The sequence below is a fragment of the Oryctolagus cuniculus genome, chromosome 8, assembly GCF_051225735.1.
Source record: "Oryctolagus cuniculus isolate XC-2025 breed Fujian yellow rabbit chromosome 8, ASM5122573v1, whole genome shotgun sequence".
In the NCBI taxonomy this organism is placed as follows: domain Eukaryota; kingdom Metazoa; phylum Chordata; class Mammalia; order Lagomorpha; family Leporidae; genus Oryctolagus; species Oryctolagus cuniculus.
This window is the reverse complement of record NC_142874.1, coordinates 10,547,131-10,570,085: the sequence shown is the minus strand read 5'-3', so window position 1 is coordinate 10,570,085 and position 22,955 is coordinate 10,547,131. Positions and strand designations below refer to the sequence as shown.

At 44.8% G+C, this 22,955-nt stretch overlaps 1 protein-coding gene across 1 annotated transcript in view; it reads right to left on the bottom strand.

Moving 5' to 3' along the window:
- TMA16 (translation machinery associated 16 homolog) overlaps nt 1–19,538 on the bottom strand; it is a 35,087-nt gene extending 15,549 nt beyond the window's left edge. Inside the window, exons 1-4 of the mRNA XM_051831709.3 lie at nt 19,423–19,538; nt 12,834–12,946; nt 7,697–7,734; nt 6,334–6,418 (exon numbers count right to left, since the gene is read on the bottom strand). Of these exons, the coding sequence (XP_051687669.2) occupies nt 6,334–6,418; nt 7,697–7,734; nt 12,834–12,946; nt 19,423–19,425 (239 nt within the window). The 5' untranslated portion in view covers nt 19,426–19,538. The remainder of the gene's footprint in view (nt 1–6,333; nt 6,419–7,696; nt 7,735–12,833; nt 12,947–19,422) is intronic.
- Between the last annotated feature and the right edge of the window lie 3,417 nt (nt 19,539–22,955).

Genomic DNA, 22,955 nt, shown 5'->3' with positions numbered 1-22,955 from the left:
CCTAATGGAAAGCCAAAAAAGGTAAGTTTTGCCAGCCTAATAGAAGATAAAATAGACCCTAACACAAAAACTGTTGAGAGACAAAGAAAGCCACTATGTAAGGATTAAACGATCAATTCAACAGGAAGATATGACTATAGTAAATGTATATGCACCCAGTTACAGGGCATCTGGCCATTTAAAATATTAATGGACCTAAATGGAGTCACAGACACCAGCACAATAGTAATGAGGGACTTCAACACCCCATTTTCATCAATGGCCAGATCAACTAGACAGAAAATCAGCAAAGAAACAGAGCTAAATGACCCTAAAAAATACCTAAATTGAGGTATGAAGAGAGAAAACCTAAACAGACCCATAACCAAGACAGGCATTGAATCAGTGATAAAGACCCTCCCAACAAAGGAAATCCAGTACCAGATGCCTTCACTCCTGAATTCTACCAGACATTTAAAGAAGAACTAACTCAATTCTGCTCAAGCTATTACAAACAACTGAAAGGGAGGGAATCCTCCCAAACACCTTCTATGAAGGCAGCAACACCTTAATTCCTAAACCCTGAAAAGATAACAGAGCAAGGGAACTACAGACCAATTTCTGTGATGAACATAGACACAAAAATTCTTAACAAAACTCTAGCCAATTGAATTCAACAACACATCAGAAAGATCACTCAACTGGACCAACGAGATTTATCCCTGGTTCAGGGATGGTTCAACATTTGCATCAATAAATATGATATATCACATTAACAAACTGGAGAACAAAAACCATAGGATCATCTCAATACATGCAGAGAAAGCCATTTGATAAAATACAACATTCTTTCATAATAAAAACCTTAAGCAAACTGGGTATAGATGGAACATTCCTCAACACAATCAAGGCAGTTTGACAAATCCAAAGCCAGCGTATTTTTGAATAGGGAAAAGTTAGAAACATTCCCACTAAGATTCAGAACAAGACAAGGATGCCCAGTCTCACCATTGCTATTTAATATAGTCCTGGAAGTTTTAGGTAGAACCCTTAGGGAAGAAAAAGAAATCAAAGGGATACAAATTTCCTATTTGCAGATGACATGATCCCATATATACAAGAATCAAAAGATTCCACTAAGAGACTATTAGAACTTATTTTTAGATCCTTCCACTTTACCAAACTCTGACACAAAAAACAATAGCCTTTGTATATACAGACAATGTCATGACTGAGAAAGAACTTCTAAGATCAATCCATTCACAGTAGCTACAAAAAAATTAAATATCTTGTAATAAATTTAATGAAAGACATCAAATATCTCTACAATGAAAATCACAAAGCATTAAGGGAAGATACAGATGACACAAGAAAGCAGAAAAATCTTCCATGTTCATGGATTGGAAGAAACATTTTCATCAATATGTCCATACTACTGAAAGCAAGTGATAGATTCAATGTAATCCCCATCAAAATACCAATGACATTCTTCTCAGATCTAGAACAAAACCATGCTGAAGTTCATATGGAAACACAGGAGACCCCAAATAGCTAACAACAAAAACAAAGCAGAGGCATCACAATACCAGACTTCAAGACATGCTAAAGGACACAACAGCCTGGTGCTGCCAAACAGATGGACAGACAAATGGAACAGAATATAAGCTCCAGAAATCAATTCATGCATCTATATAAGCTCCAGAAATCAATTCACGCATCTACAACCAACTTAGCTTAGACAAAGGAGCCAAAAATCAATCCCTGGAGCGAGGACAATCTCTAACAAATGGTGCTGGGAAAATGATCTCCACACGATATTGGAATATGGGATGCCATGCTGTATTACCGTGTGCTTATCAATAAATTCCCAATATTAATAAGGCTGTGTGGGTTCTTGCCTAATATTCAGAGAAGAATTCTGAATTCCAGGATACATGAGTGAGGCAGCATAAGTTTTAAGGTTTTTAGTCAGTGGGAGAAATACATAGGAGAGTGAGGGCCCTAAAGACTAGAGAGAGAGAAATCTGGATTCATCCCAAGTACCAGGAGCCAGTCATGTGAAGGAGCACGTAGGCCAAGAAGCATGGGGCGGGTGGCCCAAAGGCCACGCACCTTGGAGGCACAGGGCAGCATGAGTCCACAATGGTTAAAGGCCAAAATAAAGGGCTAGCCTTCAAACTATGTCCAAAGGGGAATGATTAAGTAACCTGATTGGCCAGTCAGCACACAGATGTGGCCAGGTAGGGGCATGAGGTGTGGTCTTCCAGCTCAAACTTGATCAATTTTATCCTGCATGCCTGCCTACATTACACATGCAAAATATGAAGTAAGACCCCTACATAAAGTCACCTTACAAAAAAAAAAATCTACTCAAAGTGGATCAAAGATGTAGATCTAAAACCTGATACCATCAAATTACTACGGAACACTGGGGAATCCTTGCAAGACATTAGCATACATGGATTCTTAGAAGAGACCACAGCAGCACAAACAAAGCCAAAATCCACAAATGGGATTACATCAAGCTGAAAAGCTTCTGTATTGCAAAAGAATCACTCAGCAAAGTAACGAGGTAACCCACAGAATGGGAGAAATTATTTGCAAAGTATGCAACTAATAAAGGATTAATAGCCAGCTTTATAAAGAGCAAGAAACTCAACAGTAGCAAAACAACCCACTCATTATTAAATGGGCAAAGGACTTAAACAGGTATTTTTCAAAAGAAGAAATTCAAATGGCCAACAGACACATAAAAAAATGCTCAGGATCACTAGCCAACAGGGAAATGCAAATCAAAACCACAATGAGATTTCCCCTCACCTCAGTGAGAATGCCTATCCTACAGAAGTCAACAAACAAATGCTGGTGAGGGAAAAAAAGGTATTCTAATCCACTGGTGGTGGAATGTAAACTGGCCCAGCCACTTTGGAAGACAACAGGGGGATACCTCAGAAATCTGAATACAGATCCAGCCATCCCACTCCTGAGAATTCACTCAAGTGAAAATAAATCAGTATATCAAAGTTATCTGTACCTCCATGTTCACTGCAGCTCAATTCACAATGGTTAATCAACCCAGATGTCTGTCAACTGAATACTACACAAATTATTGTACACCATGGAATACTACTCAGTGATAAAAGAATGAAACCTTGTCATTTGCAACAAAATGGATACAACTGTAAAACATTATACTAAGTCAAATAAGCTAGTCCCAAAAAGACAAATACCATATATTTTCCTTGATCCATGGGAACTAATAGAGTATCTAAAAGATTATCTATAGAATTGTAACTGATACTTTGAGACCCAATGACTTTGAACAGCCCTCATCTTGACTGTTGAGGAAGTTTTTTCCCCATACTATTTATTGAAGCCAGTGTAGGATTAAATTTTTTTTTTTTTTTGGACAGGCAGAGTGGACAGTGAGAGAGAGACAGAGGACAGAGACAAAGGTCTTCCTTTTCCATTGGTTCACCCCCCTCCCAGGCAATGGCCGCTGTGGCCAGCGCACTGTGGCCGGCACACCGTGCTGATCCAAAGCCAGGAGCCAGGTGGTCTCCCATGCGGGTGCAGGACCCAAGGACCTGGGCCATCCTCCACTGCCTTCCCGGGCCACAGCAGAGAGCTGGACAGGAAGAGGAGCCACCAGGACAGAATCCGGCGCCCCAACTGGGACTAGAACCTGGAGTGCCAGCACCGCAGGCGGAGGATTAGGAGGATTAGCCTATTGAGCCACGGCGCCAGCCTGTAGGATTAATCTTGCATGTGTAAAGCTAATTGAAAATGGATCTCAGTAAAAGATAATGGGAATAGGAAAGGGAGGAGGAAGAAGCGTGAGAGTACAGGTAGGATTGAGGGTAGGGTTGGAACAATCACTGAATTTCTAAATTTATATATATGAAATACATAATGTTTGTATACCTTAAATAAAAGGTTTCTAGGTAAAAAAATAAATCTAAGTGCACATCTGGTCTGGTAAAGATCTTGTTGCCAGTGGGATGCTTTTAAGGGTCTTGAGGCGATTCAAGGCATCACATGAGAAGGGAACCATGCAAGCAAGAGAGCTGAACTGGCTTTAATAACAAACCAGTAACTGATAAATCCATAAATGGATTAATCCATTATAAGCTCATACCCTTATTACCTAATCTTTTCTTAGAAGTCCTCCCCATACCTTACAATAAAGATTATATGTCAGCGTGAGTTTTGATGGTGGGGACTTTCAAAGTATAGAAATAACAAGGTGCTCCAGCTCACTAGTTACCATTTGAGATATTAATGGTCTAATTATTGAGAACATAAAGAAATGGTAAAAATATCTAATGTTTAAAAATTTCCATGAAATTTCATAAATGCTACTACATTGGCGGGCACACGCACATACACACACACACACACACGAATGATATACTACTATAATTAATGATCTGTGATTACTTTAACATTTACTTCATAATGGAAGAAGTGGAAATGGTCATTTTTCAATTCGATTGTCATTTATAGCTCTTGTCTATATTCCCACTGAAACAGCGTCTGCTTTTTACTTGTTAAACCTATTTGCTGAAATATTAAGCCTATTTAATGTAATTTAAAAACATGTTATCTCAAAAACAGTAAATGACAAAAACAGCGAGTGACTGACGGGGGGCACGCGATACAGAGAAGGAAAAAAGGGTGAGAAGAGGGAGGAAGGGGAGGGAGGGAGGATGGGAATACCATTATGTTCTTAGAATTTTATGTACAAATCACATTGAATCTGTTAAAAACAAATTAAAAATTAAAAAAAAAAATACCTAGAACAGACTTGCCAGATGATCCAGCAATCTCACTACTTGGTATGTACCAAAAAGACATGAACATACTATATCGAAGAGGTATCTGCACCACCATGTCTATAGCAGCACTGTTCACAACAGCTCAAGTTTGGAACAACCAAGGTGTCCATAGATGACTGATCACAAAGATGTGGTATATACATACCATGGAATATTATTCAGCTATGAAAAAGAATGCTATTCCATTTGCAGTAAAATGGATACTACTGGTGAACATGTTGAGTGAAACAATCCATACACCAAAGACAAATACCACACATTCTCCCTTATATGCGATAGCTAATATTAAACACACACACACACACACACACACACACACAAGAAATGCCTGTGTTACCAGCACTGTTGCTAGTATGGTTTTGTCAAACTTTATCTCTTTTTCAAACTAATGGTTCAGAATGTTATACTACTATAGTTTTCATGATCTGATTACTTTAAAATTTATTATGTATAAGAGAAGTAGTCATTTTCCCATGAAATGACTGTTTATAACCATTGTCTATGTTTCCACTAAAATAGGGTCTTTACTTTGTTAAACTTCATTTAGGGAAGTAGTAAGCTTTTATACTATAACATAAATTTAAAATGTTATTTCAAAAACTAAAAAAAGTGAAAAGGAAGGAAAATGGGAGAGAGCAGGAGGGAAAGAGGATCATTATGTTCTCAGGATTGCATCTACAAACCATATTGAACCTGTTACACGCTAATTAAAACTTAAAATTTCAGAGTAAATCAATTTGTCATCACCCTGCCTCACCCACCCCAACCAAACTCATTTCATCCCCGGGGCTCTGTACCTCAGGAGACAGCACCATCATTTATTCAGCTGTCTAGGCAAGGAAATAGATGCCATCTTTTCTAAGCTTTTAGTGAAGACTGAGACTTCCACCTTCCTGGGGATCGTTCCCAGGCCACCGTCACCTCTTGCCTAGGTCGCTGCAGTGGCCTGTCAGTGTTCTCCCCGCCACAGTGTGTTCCCTCTCAGGACTCGTTTTCATTCTTGGGACTGATCTTTCTAAAGTTCGAACAGGAACATCTCAGGGCCTGATGCAAAAGCCTCCTGTGGCTACTAATGTCCTTAGATAAGGTCCACACTCTGATTCGACGGACACCGAGATCTTGCATAAGCTGGCTGTCCATGATTGTGCTTGCCACACCATCCTCTCTCAACTTACTACTCCAGTCACATTAAACATCTGGAAATCACCAAGTACATTTTCTTTGCTCTCACCTCTGTGCCCTTAGGATACTTTTGTCTTGGGTTAGAGACTGCAAATTACTTCACCTCACTCTACGAACCTCTGCCTACGTGGTGCCAATGTCAGAGACACTCCTGTAGGGAGTCTTTGCTGACTCAGGAGGTTATAACCTGCTGAAGTGGCCAAGCCAGGACCCGACAGAGCCCATTTGCTTTTCTACGCATCCAGGATAGGACTCTGTTTCTTCCAGACCCAGGCTGGGAGATCCGGGAAATTACCTTTCTTGTCACATCGCTCCTAATGTGCCCAGCATTTACCTTTCAATTAAGTTACAAGCATCCTTCTTTGAGTATTTCACCTTCTGGGGATCCAGATGACTTTGAAACCACTGAAGTTTTTCTCCTGTAAACAACAGCGCCAAGGTAGTTTAGCACCACAAGACATCATTTAAGCCAAGAGGCATTATTCATAATTCTCAACATCAATATACAACAGACATACTTCCAGTTAGGTATAAAGTCATGTAAGGGCTCAAAGGGAATTAAAGCAGATTGACGAAAACTGTCAATTTTATGGATGGATGGCAACAATACTCTTCTTATTTGATATAGATACAAAAGTTTTAAAAAATATGAAGTTTCACAAATTTACAAGAGGACAGAATTATCAAATGTGAAAACCTGATTAGTATCTGCTGAACAGCCAATAAGCTGCAGGCACTATGCTAGAGTTCTACAACCCTATGAGGATTAGTATAGTATTACCCCCTTTACAGATAAGTGATCAAACAGCTTCACAGAGCCACCAAGTTAATAAACACATGAAAGCTGCAACAGCTACCAGGTCCTGTGGAAAGTGTCTGACACACACTGTAACGGGCCAGCAGAACTCATCCTTGAGTAAATCTGACCATGGATTAAGCTGCCATCTGCAGCGCTGGCATCCCTCATGGGCACCGGTTTGTATCCTGGCTGTCCCACTACCAATCCAGCTCCCTGCTAATGGCCTGGGAGATGCAGATAAAGTTCCCTGCTCTGTCCTGGCCCAGCCCTTTGAGGAGTCAATCAGCAGATGAAAGGTACACCTTTCCCTGCCTCTGCCCCCGCAACTCTTTCAAATAAATAAGTTTTTAAATTAAAAAATCTCAAGAAGCAGCCTTGCCCAGCATACAAAACTCCAAATAAAAATACTATTCTATCACCTGGGGAAACACTAAAGATGATGGTTCAAAAATCCTTAATTTTTGAAATACAGACTTAAAGTCATTTTTTTAAAAAAAGCTCTCATTAGTAAAAACAATACATTTAACCAAAAATTCAAAATAAGACAGACACTGAGATACACAAAGATGTCTGTGTCCACATCAGTTAACATGAACCACTGTTACCATAATACCTAGGCCATGACTTCCACAGCCCAAAGGTTAGGAATCAATATTTAAACTTCAGATAGCCAGATGCAAGTAGACAGGTAGCTACACAGATAAACTCAATACAACACTGAACTAGAAACCATTAACTTTCATCCTCATAGTTGAATGACTGATTTATTTCATTTGGCAATCTGGTAAAGAAAATTCACTTCAATAAAAGTAGTACTTCACTATGGGAATAAAAAGAAAGAAAAAAGTCCGAAATTCACGATGCTCTAATTAGAATTCCAATACATAAACCCACTTACCAATAAGGTTAAGACGCAAAGCCTTTTCATTCTTCAATCTTGGAATAAAAAGTACATAGATGTTAGAAAAGATGCAAAGCAAGTTTTATAAATCTGTCAAAAACAAAAACCTGCCCAAAGAGCTTTAATACAAAGAGCATACTTTCACAAAGATGAATTTTATTTAAAGATTTATTTATTTGAAAGCCAGAGATACAGAGTCAGGCAGAGACAGAAAACTTCCATCTACTGGTTTACTCTTGAAAGGGTCACAACCGGCCAGCGCCACGGCTCACTAGGCTAATCCTCTGCCTGTGGTGCCAGCACCCCGGGTTCTAGTCCTGGTTGGGGTGCCGGTTCTGTCCCGGTTGCTCCTCTTCCAGTCCAGCTCTCTGCTGTGGCCAGGGAGTGCAGTGGAGGATGGCCCAAGTGCTTGGGCCCTGCACCCCATGGGAGACCAGGAGGAAGCACCTGGCTCCTGGCTTCGGATCGACACAGCGCCAGCCATAGCAGCCATATGTGGGAGTGAACCAACAGAAGGACGACCTTTCTCTCTAACTCTGCCTGTCAAAAGAAAAAGAAAAAAAAATGGCCCAGTCCTAGTGGTTGCGGCCAGGCCTAAACCAGGAATTTCTTCCAGGTTTCCAACAAGAGTGCAGGGCCCCAAGCACTTGGGCCATCTTCTACTGCTTTCCCAGTCGCATTAGCAGGGAGCTCAATTGGAAGTGGAGCAGCCAGGAGTTGAACTTGTGCCTATATGGGATGCCAGCAACCTAACCTACTATGCCATGACTGCAGACACTTAAATACTGCATACCATGCTTCTCTTTTGTAAAATAGATTTATTTATTTGAAAGTCAGAGGTACACAGAGAGAGGAGAGGCAGAGAGAGAGAGGGGTCTTCCATCCGCTGGTTCACTCCCCAGATGGCCGCAACAGCCGGAGCTGCACCGAACCGAAGCCAGGAGTTTCCACCGGCTCTCCCACGTGGGTGCAGGGGCCCAAGGACTTGAGCCATCCTCTACTGCTCTCCCAGGCCATAGCAGAGCTGGATCGGAAGAAGAGCAGCCAGGACTAGAACCGGCGCCCATATGGGATGCCGGCACCTCTGGCCAGGGCGTTCACCCGCTGCGCCACAGCGCCGGCCCCCACGCTTCTCTTTTAAACAAAGTGTTACCTGTGAACTTTTTTTTTTAGGCCCTCGATGTCTCAAGAAAGCCTAATTTCAAGAATGTAAGAGTCTGGCCGGCACCGTAGCTCACTAGGCTAATCCTCTGCCTGCAGCGCCAGCACCCCGGGTTCTAGTCCTGGTCGGGACGTCGGATTCTGTCCCGGTTGCTCCTCTTCCAGGCCAGCTCTCTGCTGTGGCCAGGGAGTGCAGTGGAGGATGGCCCAAGTGCTTGGGCCCTGCACCCGCATGGGAGACCAGGAGAAGCACCTGGTTCCTGGCTTCAGGATCGGCGCGCCAGCCGTGGCGGCCATTTGGGGGTGAACCAACGGAAAAAGGAAGACTTCTCTCTCTCACTGTCCACTCTATCAAAAAAAAAAAAAAAAAAGGCAATGTAAGAGTCTGGTTGGATTAGAAATGCTGTGGCGGGTTTTTAAACTGTGGAACACGTGTTCCCAGTGCAATGAGCACCTTCTAGATGCCTTCTGGTCTTGGCGGCCCCTTTTAAACTTCAACAAAACAGACAAAAATAGGATACTTACTTGAAAAGAATTATGACAAAAGGAAAAAATCTATTCTCAGAAACAGTGTAGGAAACAAGACTGCTCTTACTGATCTTCTACATACTCATCCATTCAAGACACTACTGGACACCATCTTTGCCCAACTTCACACTAGCCCCTAGGGATACAGCAACAAACTCAAAGATCTACTCTCAGGATTTTTCCGAGGTGACGGAATAGGGAGGGCGTTTACTGCTCTAGTCTAGGGGAAGATAGTTTAAAAAAAAAAAAAAAGTACAGAGTGCAATTTCAGAGAAGAGTTAGGGAGAAATTCCAGAGGAAACGCCACACAATTTATAGACACTGTGGACCTACGCGGAGGGCGTGGATGTGTACAACTCTGGATCCCTGGAGCTCAGAGCCTCAGAACCAGCTTTGGAGAGTGAAGCAAGGCCAGACTGTAGCAGCCCAAACCACTAAGTTGCATGAAGAGCCTGGCATGAGTTCAGCTTGGAGCCTGTGGGGGACAGTGTACCCCACAACTTAGAAGAGGAAAAAAAGGGGAGGTGGGCACATTTCTCTCTCCCCCACCAACAGGCACTGGTGTCCTATAACTACCAAGAGAGCGCGGGCGCCATTTTGGACAGACCTAACAGCTGTGCCAGCTCATTCCCGACAGGAGACACCGAGTCTGGCTGAGAGAACTCATGGGCCTGGGTGCTCGCGACTGTGGAAGCCTGATGTGCCAGGACTGAACACTGTGGCTGCATGGGAAGGTGCTGGATGTAACCGGGACCTTGGGCAGTCAGTGGGGGGCTCCCCGATTCCATGGGGAGGGTCACTGCAGTGGAACCCATGCTCACACCAAGGACAGCAGCAATCCTTTGGGTGGTTCTTGTGGCAGCGCTGGCTGCTCAGTATTGTACCCACTGGGGCTAGCACCAAGGCAGTGGTCTCTTCTGAGGAGAGCAGGTGAGTGTGAGAATACATTGACAGAGCAGAGAAAAAACAAGAATAAGGAAGACAACATGACACCCCACCCCAGTTAGAATGGCTTTCATACAGAAAAGCAACAAGTGCTGGCGATGATGTGGGGAAAAAGGTACCCTAATCCACTGTTGGTGGGAATGCAAACTAGTAAAACCACTATGGAACACAATTTGGAGACACGTCAGAAATCTGACTATAGTCCTACCATATGACAGCCATCCCACTCCTCAGAGTAACATCAACAAATGAAAGTCATCAGCACCTCTGTGTTTATTGCAGCTCAATTCACAATAGCTAAGAAAAGGAATCAACCTAAATGCCCATCAACCAAAGACTGGATAAAAACAAAACAAAACAAAACAAAAAAAAAAAAACTATGGGATATGTACTCTATGGAATACTGCTTAGCAGCCAAAAACAGAAAGAAAAAAAAAATCAAACCCAGTTATTTGCAACAAAATAGATGAATCTGGAAAACAACATACTTAAATAAGTCAGTCCCAAAAGGACAATAACCATATATTCTCCCTGATCTGTGATAACTGAGCACCTAAAAGGTAATCTGTAGAAGTAAAACTGACACTATGAGAAGCAATTACTTAAAGAGGCCTTGCCTTGACTATCAAGGAACAGTTTATTATTTCATTTTATTTTTTCTACTTAATACCATTGGTTGAACTCTTTACTTAATATAGAATTAATCATAAGTGTATTAAGTCTATTGAAAATAGATCCCAGTTAAAAATAAGAGTGGCAATGAGAGAGGGAGGAGCTGTACAGATAGGCACGCATTCCCCCAGAATTACCCCTAAGGGTGAAGCTAAAAACTTGCCATGGGACTCCAAATCTCATTAAGTTGGATGGCACTAATCCCATCTTATGTGATAAAGTGATCATATTAAGTGTGGAATTGACCATATAGGTATAACTAAATGTCAAAGGGATCACATAAATATGACCAAAGGCCAAATAAGACCATGGTGAAGTATATGAGGGAATTTCAAAAAGTTCATGGAAAGGCAAACTATTTTGATGCAATGGAAAGGTAAAGTTTATTTTGATGTAAAAGTATTTTTTGAAATCCATGAATAATTTTTTCAATGTTTACATTTTCCATGAACTTTATAAAGTTCCCTCATACAGAGCTACAGCAGCATTTTTTAAAAGCATTTATAAGTCTTTTTAGAATTTGGGAAGCTTTTCCAGAGTAGGTAATCTTCAGGCTAAGACCTGAGCATGCAGAAAAATTATTCCAGATTTTAAAAAAAAAAGGGGGGGGGGGGCGGGGGGGCTGGAAAGGGAAGCAAAGGAATAGAAAAAGTGGTGATGACTTAATTGTTGTGTACTCCATAGGGGTGTCAGGTTCCAGGCTCCAATCTGGTTGAGGCCCCAGCTGTTGTAGGTATGTTATAGTGAACCAGCAAAAGGGAACTCATTCTCTTCCTCCCTCCCCATCTCTCCCCCAGTCAATCAATGGATGGGAGAATCCTCTGTGTGTGTGTGTGTGTATATATATATATATGTCAGCCTTTTTTTTTTTTTTTTTTTTGGACAGGCAGAATTAGAGAGAGAGAGAGAAAGGTCTTCCTTCTGTTGGTTCCGCCCCCAAATGGCCACTACGGCCGGCGCGTTGTGCCGATCTGAAGCCAGGAGCCAGGTGCTTCCTCCTGGTCTCCCACGCAGGTGCAGGGCCCAAGGATTTGGGCCATCCTCCACTGCCCTCCTGGGCCACAGCAGAGAACTGGACTGCAGCAACCAGGACAGAGTCTAGCACCCCGATCGGGACTAGAACCCGGAGTGCCGGTGCCACAGGCGGAGGATTAGCCTAGTGAGCCGCGGCGCCAGCCAATGTCAGCCTTTCAAATAAAAATAAATTCTTTAAGAGGCAAGCCTTGTTTAAAAAAAAAATCATTGACTCTATTCAACTTGTCTTCATTTCTGAGCCTCACTTGTAGGATCCTCCTCCTTTTCCCCATCTCTAATGGCAGCAGGCCTCTGGATTCAATCCCTGTTCCCATCTGGTTACTCATAAGGTGATCTTTCCCAGTCTCATGGCTTGAAATTCCACAGGGAAGCCAACGGTTCCTAAATTTGTGTCAACATCCCTAACCTATCTCCTGAACACTGGGCCCAAAATATCCAACTGTGTCTCTCATTTGTCTATATACAGTAGACGCCTAATCTAACAATGGCTCATCCCCTCCCAGCTCCCTGCTCCAATTCAACTTCAGAAGCCTCCCAAGACTGTCCACTAAAACAGAACCCCTCCCTTGAGCACCGTCCCATGAGCTCTCTCAATTTCCTTTGATGCACCCTGGTTTTAGACAGGCTCTGTAAAAGCAGAGTGCCTCGTTCAGTTTTGTCTTCAGCGCACAGAGCATACACAGCAGATATTAAAGGAAGACAGGACAGTATTGAGGAAGGCAAACATGTCTGAACAATAAATATACAAAGGCCTTTATAGCAACATATAACACAATGCTAAAAAGACACTTACTTTTCCTTTTTTTCTTGCTTGTGGGACTCTCTTGTAATCTGAGCAGCTTTCCTACTGTATGGATGGACGACTTTTTTCTCTCGCCCTGCACCTTTTCCCTTCAGTGCTTTAGGCTAAAAGGCAGGAAAACACTGTGACATATACAGACATACATGACGCCAGTTACACATTTTCTTCAGAAATAAACTGTAATAACAGTAAAGTAACAAAAAATACAGTGTGCCAGAAATGCTACACTAGGCATGAGGTAAGCCAGGCTTTCTAGTAGTCTTCAGTTCCACTAATAACAACTACATTCAGAACTACTCTTCCATGATAGGACAAAAAGAAATAGAAAAGGAGTCAAGCTCAGCTCTTCAACTGCTCGATCTTCAAAGAAGGTACAGAGAACACAGAGAGTGGGGAGACTCGGAGCTGAAAATTCACATTACAATTAAGAGGAAGGAGGCATAATGAACAGAGGGAAATTTGATTACAGGCGTTGCCCATGAAAGGGAGAGACAGTGAACCAAACAGAAATCAAGGGTGTGCTCACGGTCTATTCAAATTATGAACACAGCAATCAAAAAGCACCTCAAAATTAGCACATCCAAATGCAAACAAAACATGTTTCCAACCAAGCCTTCTGCCAGTTAGGTAGGTCACAATACCTTCAGGCCCCAAACAAGACTCATCATTTTTTTTATTCCTACACAAAACTCTGCCTTACCCCACCTGTATTATTTAGGGATCAGGTTTGAATCTCTATAATAGAAGCCCGAAATAATAGTGCCTTTACCCAGCTAGTTTAGTTCTCACCTACAACAAAGAGTTGGAGGCTCTATTCTGCAAAACCCTCAGGGATCCAGGCTCCTTCTATCTTGTTTTCTACATACTTTAAGCTATAATCTTTAGAGTCAAGATAGCTGCACTACAGCCAATGAAAAGCTCTACAGTCCAGCCCGTCAAAATAGCCAAGCAACATGGAAGGCATAGCCCATCTTCTGAAGGCCATGATTTAGGAACATGTACAGTCTTTGGCTCACGTCTAAAATTTAGTAATAAAGTAGACCAGTAAATACAATCTTTAGTCTAAAATAAAAATTGGACACACAGGGGTGGAATAGGAAGAAGGGAGATGTGATAAGGATATTTTGAGAATAAACTCTACCTTGCAAACATGAATCTGTGAAGAAAAGGGTTATGAAAGAATAGAAGAATATAATAAGGGATTGCTGGCAGCCTCTAGTGTACTTAGCCCTCAAAACTACCAAGTGTGCTAGAATCTTCCTTTCATAACAACTGTCATGATCGCCTTGAGCCAGTCCTCATCCTTCAGGATACCCTTTAGGTTCTCTTGGCTAGACCTTTTTTCAATGAAGTCACAGAGCTTCTCTTAAAATAGTAGTTGTGCAAACCTTTCTCCACTAAAACAGTCCCACTAACATTATAGTTAGGTTCTAATCCTTTAGTACCGAAAACTATCCCCGACTTGCTTCTCTAGCGTTCTTTCAAACTCCTCCACTAAAGACCCTTCAGCCACTTTTAGTGAACTCAGCATTCAGAACACACTGTGACATGTCCTAACTTTAGGCTGCACGTGGCTCTAACTGCCTGCAAAACCCTTTTCCTTACCTGCCCTTTGATAAAATGCAGCTCAAAATCATTTCTGTTGTAAAACTCTAGGCAGAATTAAAATGACCAATTCTCACTCACAATATTTATTTCTTTAACAACTATTCAGAGTGCTCTGGTCACTTTGATAAAACTCAGAATATATGTCCAAGTCTGAAACCCGAGGTGCCACTGGAAGTTGGTTAGTGGTACAGGGGAATAAAGAGTAGAAGCATCACAAACAACAAATTATGTATGCTTTTGTGTGTCTCTCTGCAGCACACGGTGGGTGGAGGAGAGAAAGAGGCGTAAAGTATTTTGAGCCGAGTCTACCCCGGAAACACATAGCACATAAAACTTTCAGATTCTGTGGTAGGCTGCCACTAAGATATCCCAGTAAACCCCGCCTTCTGAGAAATCATGTCCTTTTGTAATTCCCCCAGCCTCGCATTCGGTATGGGCTAGAACCTAATAACTCATTTTTTAACAAAATGTTATTTGAAGGCAGGGCAATACAGAACCAGAACAAGCGGATGAAAGATCTCTCTAACAGCTGGACTAGGCCAGGCCAACATCAGGAGCCCAGAATCCCACCCTGTCTCCCAAGTGGGTGGCAGGGACCCAGTGCCGTAAGCTGTCACTTGCTGCTTTCTAGGGTGTGCATTAGCAGGAACCTGGAACTGGGAGCAAAGCTGGGCCTTAACACTGATATGGGTTGCAGCATTCCCAATAGGAACTCATCTGCTGCACCAAATGTTCACCCTTGCAACTCACTTTCAATCAGAATTTTGTAAACATAGGATTTCAGTGCCAAGACAGACTATAATAGGTCTCTGGCTTTGAGTTGCTCAATCTTTCTTGCTTTATCTCTTGGCTCACTCTGATACAGATGAGCTGTCATGGCCCTCATGACAAGTAACTGAGGGAGGCTTCCAGTTAATAACCAGTGAAGAACAGAGGCCCTAAGGTAAGTGTTAGCTCAACAGTTAACAGCTGGTCAGGACACCTGACTCCCACACCACAGCACCTAGGCTCCACCCCTTGGCTGGGCTTCCGATTTCAGCTTCCGTGCTAGTATACATCCCGAGACACAGCAGTGATGGCTCAGCTATTTAGATTCCTACTACCCATGGAGGAGACCTGGACTGAGTTCCAGCTAAAGGGCCAGAATTGGGGGAGTTAACCAGTGGGTAGAAGCTCTGTCTCCTCTCCTCCCCAAAGGGGGAAAAAAAAGAGCGAGCGAGCGGAGGTCCTCAGTGCAGCAGTGCACAGGGTGCCGAGTCCCACGGAACCAGGCGCGCCAGCTAGCAGTGCACCTCTCCTCTCCTCTAGGGCAGTGCCCCGGACCACAGGATGACACCTTCCCTGCAAGCTTGGGAGAAGCCCTGAGGCAGAAGTCACCCCACAGAAGCTGAGCCAGTAAAGGTTACTGTTTTAAGCCACTGAATTTTAGGTTAACTCACTACACAGGGACAGATAACACAATACCAAAAATAAAGCAAAGATGTACTCTTTGAAAAGATTATCTTCACTGCACAAATGCTTTAAAAATGAAGACAGTCTCCAAATCCACTAAGACTCAAACTGAAGTTACCTAATTGTTTCAGTAGTACATCCAAGTCAACACAATTCTCCTGTAAAGATTTAAAAAGAACTTAATACACTTTGTATGGGAAAATGGCCAGATAGTTTAGAAAGTCTTGTAGAACTTCCATGACTTACTACAAAGAATCTGAAATAACATTCTGACTCCACTGTAGTTATGGTTCGTTAAATAATTTATTCATGAAAAAGTTACCTGAAAGCCAGATATGAATGATATACATGTATAATACAATTTACTATCTTTCAAAACATTGTTTTTTCAATACATTAAAAAGTTTAAAAATGTTTCAGTGAAAACCTTAAGTAAAACTGTCAAATTTTATTCTAAGCAGTCTGTTCAAGCTAAATAAGCTTCCACAAACCAATTCATCCCCATCAGTCATGGTTTCTCCAGTTATTTTGTACAGCATTCAATGATCCATACCACAATACAAAATGTAAACACAACAAAATTTAAAAAGAAGGCTTAAGGTGTATTTTCTATAGAAAATAAGCATGTTTTCAGAAGCCCCAAATGTGAGGGTGAGCATCCAAACAAGTAAGACACCACTTGGGCCATCTCCATCTCATACTGCAGTGCCCAGTTCACGTCCTGCCTCCACTCCCGACTCCAGCTTCCTGCTAGTGTGCGCCACAGGAGGCAGCACTGATGGCTCCAGTAGCTGCGTTGCTGCCACACACACACCCGGGAGACCTGCAGCCACTTCCTAGATCCTGGTGTCAGCTGAACCCTGTCCCAGCTGTCGCCAGTATTTAGGAAATGTACCACTGGGTGGGAGAGCTCTGTTTGCCTGTCTCTCTCCACTTCAAATAAGAATTCAGAAAGCAAGAAGCCCCAAGTCTTACTTTCAAAGATAAAGCAAAAGTACTGTTTTCACAGACGTAACAGAATGTTTGGAAAAATTATATTCCAGTCAGAAAACCAATACCCCATTAAATGTATGTCTTCCCCACAATTTAAGGCACACAGATATATGTACATTTGAAGGAAAAAAGCCTAAGGCTAAAACCATGCATACAGCTGAGAAAGTTTCTAACATCTTAAACACTAAACACCCTTAAACACCACCAATAAATGACACACAAGTCATTCAACACCAGTGATGAAATGGAAGAATGGGAGGGACTAATGAAAAATCTGCACTCCCCGCCTCCACCACAGTGAGTCTACCGTGATGAACCTTAGCACATTTTCCTCAGGTAACAATGCCAAATAGCTAATGACAACTGGAACTTAGAAGCGATGACATGATTTCACACATAAGCTTCCTAAACCCCAACCACTCATCTACGAATCACTTAAGATTCAAGTGGATTCAAGAATGGAGTCAAGAAAAACCTTTTCAGATCTCACGAAACTTTGCACAGCATTTGCCATTTAGCAAGCTAATCCGCAAGTTCAGTGCTCATTTAGTTAGCCACCTGTTAGCCCAACAGCGGGTCACTTAGACAGCAAGTGTGTCCTATGCGGCTGAAATCAGTTGGAAAACAGTACAACGATGCCCTGGGCGAGCATTCACTGCCACCTCAGTCTGACACTGGGCTTACTGCAGATCTAAGATGTTAAGAGCAAGGATGGTGCTGTGCACGTTAAGCCGTGGCCCGCGACCCAGCCAACCCACTTCCGAGCACCTGTTCAGCCCCTAGCAGCTCTGCTTCCAACCCCACTCCCTCCTCACACCCCTGAGACGGCGGTGTAATGATGGTGCAAGTACTTGGGCCCCTGCTAACATGTGGGAGACCAGGAGGAGTTCCTGGCTCGCGCCTGGCCCGGATCTTGATACTGAGACTATCTGGAGAGTGTATCAGTAAATGGAAGGGTTCTTTCTCCCCCCTGCTGCTCTGCCTTCAAGCAAGTAAATGTTTAAAAAAAAGTACCTCACAAATTTTTTAAATAGCTCATGAACAAACTCTCAAAGGCAAGTTCTACATCTGCAGATTCAACCATTCAAAGACAGAAAATATTTAAAACTAAAGTTGCATCTGTGAACATGTACAGGCCCTTTTCTTATGATTATTCCTAAAAAAATGCAGTCTCACAGCTATTTACAGAGCACGTGCATCGTATTGGGTTTTAAAATAATCCAGCAGTGAGTTAATGCCTATGGGAGGACGCAGGTCACCTGAATATGCAACACCATTCTAGAGAAGGGATTCGAACACCTGCAGGTCTTGGTCTTCTCGGGGGTCCAACCAACCTCTCAGGTGGCCAAGGGTGACCCTGCAGATACTTAACCAATCCTGCCCAGCAGGCATTCCCACAGGAACTGAGCACACGGGTGAAGAGCTGGCAACAGAAGACACCACCACCGATGACGCTGCACCAGAAAAGTGACAGGGCCAGAGACGCACTCACGAGAAAAACAGACGTACACAGACTGACTTTCACATCCAGGCAAGAGGATTCCATACAGTCACTGACAGCGACGCTGGGACAGTCAACAGCCACAGAACAGTGCCTGTCGACCTTTTCCACCGCTCACACGTGATCACGAGACTCTGCTCTACTATTCCACTCCGTTAAGAGGAATCACAAGGGGCTGGAAGTCCAGCACCGTGAGCCTGAATTTATAAAGTGTACAATACAGCAAAACACACACACACACACACACACACACAGCTGCAGACAAAGTGACCGTCCATGCCAAGAGGGACAAGGCAGGCAGGCGAGGCCCGCGCTGCGGCCCGCAGCACCGGCACCCACATGGGCTGCGTGGAGCCCCCAGCCGCAGCCACTGCACTTCCCATGCAGCTCCCTGGGCCCCTGCGCCCGGCTGTGTCCCGGCCCAGCTCCGGCCGCTGCAGCCGCCTGGGGAGTGAACCCAAGGATGGAAGACCTCGCTCCTCTGCACTCCGCCTTTCAGTACGTGCAGTGAGAGAGGGAGGGCGGGGGCACTGCACAGCCTGGTGACAGACTGAACCCTGGCAGGGGCAGGTGTACAGTGTCAGCGAAGGCTGCAGCTCCCGAAGTGGCAGGCGTGACTACCGACGACAAGGGAGAACAGAGACACACACCGCGTCAGAGGGAGCTTTCTGGAGATACGCCCCCCCCCCCCCACCTGCTCATCGAGGACTGTTATTCATAAAGCGAGTTTAGACACGCTGGCTACTCGCTCCCCCCCACACACACACACCAGACCGCGTCCGAGCCGGGACGGCACCTGGGGGCTCAGAGGCAGCCGCGGGCGGGAGCGGGTGCAGCCCGCCGGGTGCATGCGGCCACGCGGGGCACAGGGGTGCCGAGCCGGCGCTGCCAGGGGTTTCCTGAACCGCCCGGACCCCGCGTCAGCGAGCGGCCACACTGCCGCGGGGCAGGTCCCCCCGAGCCCAAGCTCCGCACGCCGGCCCGAAGGGCGCTCGAGGAAACCTCCCCAGCGACATCAGGGCCTACCATCGCGGCGTCCTCGCGGCCGCCGGGGGCCTCCCCGCTCCACGCCTGGGAAATCACGCAGCCGGCACCTGCCGCGGCGGACGCGCCAACTCTGCCCGCGCCAACTACGTGCAGTCGCGGAAGCGCCGGCCGGAAACCGGAAGCCCCGGCCGGCAGCCGGAAGCGGAGGGCCGGATGTGCGTTCTGCTGCACCGTCCCCCGGAAACAGGCGGCCGGTCGTCGTTTTTGGCCCGTGGTGGGCGTTCAAGCCCTCAGCGCCGAGCGCAACCCGCTGTGCGTGCTCGCCAGGCGCGCCGGGAGGAAACCTGGGGCCGGAGCTGCCGACCGCCGAGTGGGGGATTAACCCGGCTTGCAGACGCAGTCTGGCTCAGGGCCTTGTCCTTGCAGTCCCGGCGCAGGGCGGCGAGGTCCTGGGAGGCGTGCGCGCTCCGGGGCGCTCCCTGTGCCTGCGGGCCGAGGCCGCCCCTCCACTCCACCCGGCCACCCTGTCTCCCTGCTCTTCAAGGCCTGGGACCCTGTGTCTCTGTCCCCTTCTCCCAGCGTGCAAGGCTCTGTTTCTGGGGGCTCATCCGACAAGGCCTTACGTAGGCGCCAGGCATTGCCACTGCCACCATGTCCTACCCCTCGCTGGGGTCCTATTCCAGGGAGGCGAGAAGGGCGCCAAACACAGACAGGTGTTCCTTTAGATGAAGCTATCCAGTAGTACCCACGCCAGCGTTTACCTATCCCTTAGTAAGTTAGTATACTGTACCTTATCAGGACTTAAAGACCTATGTATCCCTTAGTAAGTTAGTATACTGTACCTTAGCAGGACTTAAAGACCTATGTATCCCTTGGTAAGTTAGTAGTACCTTAGCAGGACTTAAAGACCTATGTATCCCTTAATAAGTTAGTAGTACCTTAGCAGGACTTAAAGACCTATGTATCCCTTGGTAAGTTAGTAGTACCTTAGCAGGACTTAAAGACGGAACACACAGTGTTTACAATACACCACGGAAATCAACCCCGTTTCACACAGGGTGGTCCACAGAAAGTCTTGGAAATGGTAGTGAGCAGAGAGCTGGACGTCAGAAAGCCTAGCACAGGAAGAAGTCCCAGGCAGGGAGTAGGTGTGCGCCACGTTACTGTGCTTCACGCCCACATCCACTGCTAGACAGTGAATGGCCAGCACACTCAAGTGCGCTCTGTGCGAGTTAGGAAACCCTTGCAGTAGGTGCTGTGTACACAGACAATACTGAGATCCCGATTAATCCATAGTTTACACCCTAGCTCCATGCTCTAACCACTCCTGTGACTCCATCCTAGTGCTTTCCCGAAGTTTGGTTCAATGTCAGTCAACCCGAGTCACCCACGACTGAAAATCTATTGAGCATCATTCCGGCTATTGCGGCTGTTTCTATCAGCGTTCTTGACTTCAAAAAATGGATAATTTTTTTTTCCTAAATTTAAAAGTTAACAACAACTCAGTAAGACAGACCCTAAACTTTTTTTCCATTTTAGTGGGTTTTGAAAATAAAGACTTCATATTTTCCACAGTCAACCGTATATAATATTGATTTTGGACATGTTCAATATACACTATAGCAAATGCAATTTGTACAGCTTAACAGTAAAAATATTGATAGCTAATATTTAATAGTTTAATAGGTAAAAAGCACCATTTGGTAAGCAGAATGAATTCCCCTTCTCTCCCACTCAACACTCCACCCCCACCATAACCATTATAAATGATTGCGAACATCTTCAGAGATAATTTCCTGTACTTCAACAAATACACCAAGATGTGCACGTATATATGTATAGGTAAGGGATAAGGTATTGACACAGTAGGAATACCGGCATAATTCCCAGTCATCTGGGAGACCTGGATGTAGTTCCTGGCTCCTCGCTTTGGCCTGGCCCAGCACCAGCCATTGTGGTCATTTGGAGACTGAACCAGGGAATGAAGATCATTTTCCTCCCTCTGTCACTCTGCCATTAAATAAATACATCTCTTTTTTAAAAATTAGCTCTTTTAGCTCAAGTATTTGAGCCTGCAATATAATTAGAAAACACTGGCAGAGCCAGCACTGTAACACAGTGAGTTAAAGCCCCGGCCTGTGGCACCAGCATCCCACAGGGGTGCCAGTTCTAGTCCTGGCTGCTCCACTTCTGATCCGGCTACCTGCTAACACACCTGGGAAAGCTCTGGAAAATGGCTCAAGTCCTTGGGCCCCATATCCACGTGGGAGCCCTGGAAGAAGCTCCTGGCTCCTGCCTTCTGCCTGGCCCAGCTCCGGCTGTTGCGGCCATTTTGGGGGTAAACCAGTGGATAAAGACCTCCCTCTGTCTCTACCTCTCAAATAAATAAAATAAATCTTTTTTTTTTAAAAAGGGCTGTAAATTAGTGAACTGAGTACCAATAGTAAACAGTTCAGAAAAAAAAAAGTCAAAGAGAGAAAGTAGAATAAAGGCAGAAGTTCTTGAAATAACAACTGAGAAGACCACAGCCAAAAGATGGGAGGGTTTTTTTTTTTTTTTTTGGACAGGCAGTTAGACAGTGAGAGAGAGAAACGGAGAGAAAGGTCTTCCTTCCATTGGTTCAGCCCCCCCCCCCCCAAATGGCCACTACGGCTAGAGCTGCACCGATCTGAAGCCAGGAGCCAGGTACTTCTTCCTGGTCTCCCATGTGGGTGCAGGGCCCAAGCACTTGGGCCATCCTCCACTGCACTCCCAGGCCACAGCAGAGAGCTGGCCTGGAAGAGGGCAACAGGGACAGAATCTGGAGTGCCGGTGCCGCAGGCGGAGGATTAGCCTAGTGAGCCGCGGTGCCGGCCAAGATGGGAGATTTTTAAATAATCAAGTTGATAAATCCCTACAGCATTGATTCTCTCCCTCAATCTCTCATCCCCCCCCATAACCAATATCAGATTTGAAACATGGTATCAATTCAGATTATGCAACTTAATAAAAGAAAACTGTTAGCAAGTGAATGAATGTGTGCCATTCATTTTTAAAATTTAATAGATAAGTTCTTGGAAAAATATAGCCAATCATAATAGACAAAAACAGAAAGCCTGAATAATTTCATAATCACTTTAAAAAATGGTTGCTGTGAGGAACACCCTTACCTGTGCATACAAAGGATGGACTTGGACTTGAAGTGCAGCAAAAACCAGACTTCATTACCAGTCTTACACAGCTGAGTGTCTGGTATGGAGGCTGGAACGACCAGTGCAATTTCAGCGAGCAACTTATTCCCTAGAACACAGGTCCGGCCGGCGCCGCAGCTCACTAGGCTAATCCTCCGCCTAGCGGCGCCGGCACACCGGGTTCTAGTCCCGGTTGGGGCGCCGGATTCTGTCCCGGTTGCCCCTCTTCCAGGCCAGCTCTCTGCTGTGGCCCGGGAGTGCAGTGGAGGATGGCCCAAGTGCTTGGGCCCTGCACCCCATGGGAGACCAGGAGAAGCACCTGGCTCCTGCCATCGGATCAGCGTGGTGCGCTGGCCACAGCGCACTGGCCGCGGCGGCCATTGGAGGGTGAACTAACGGCAA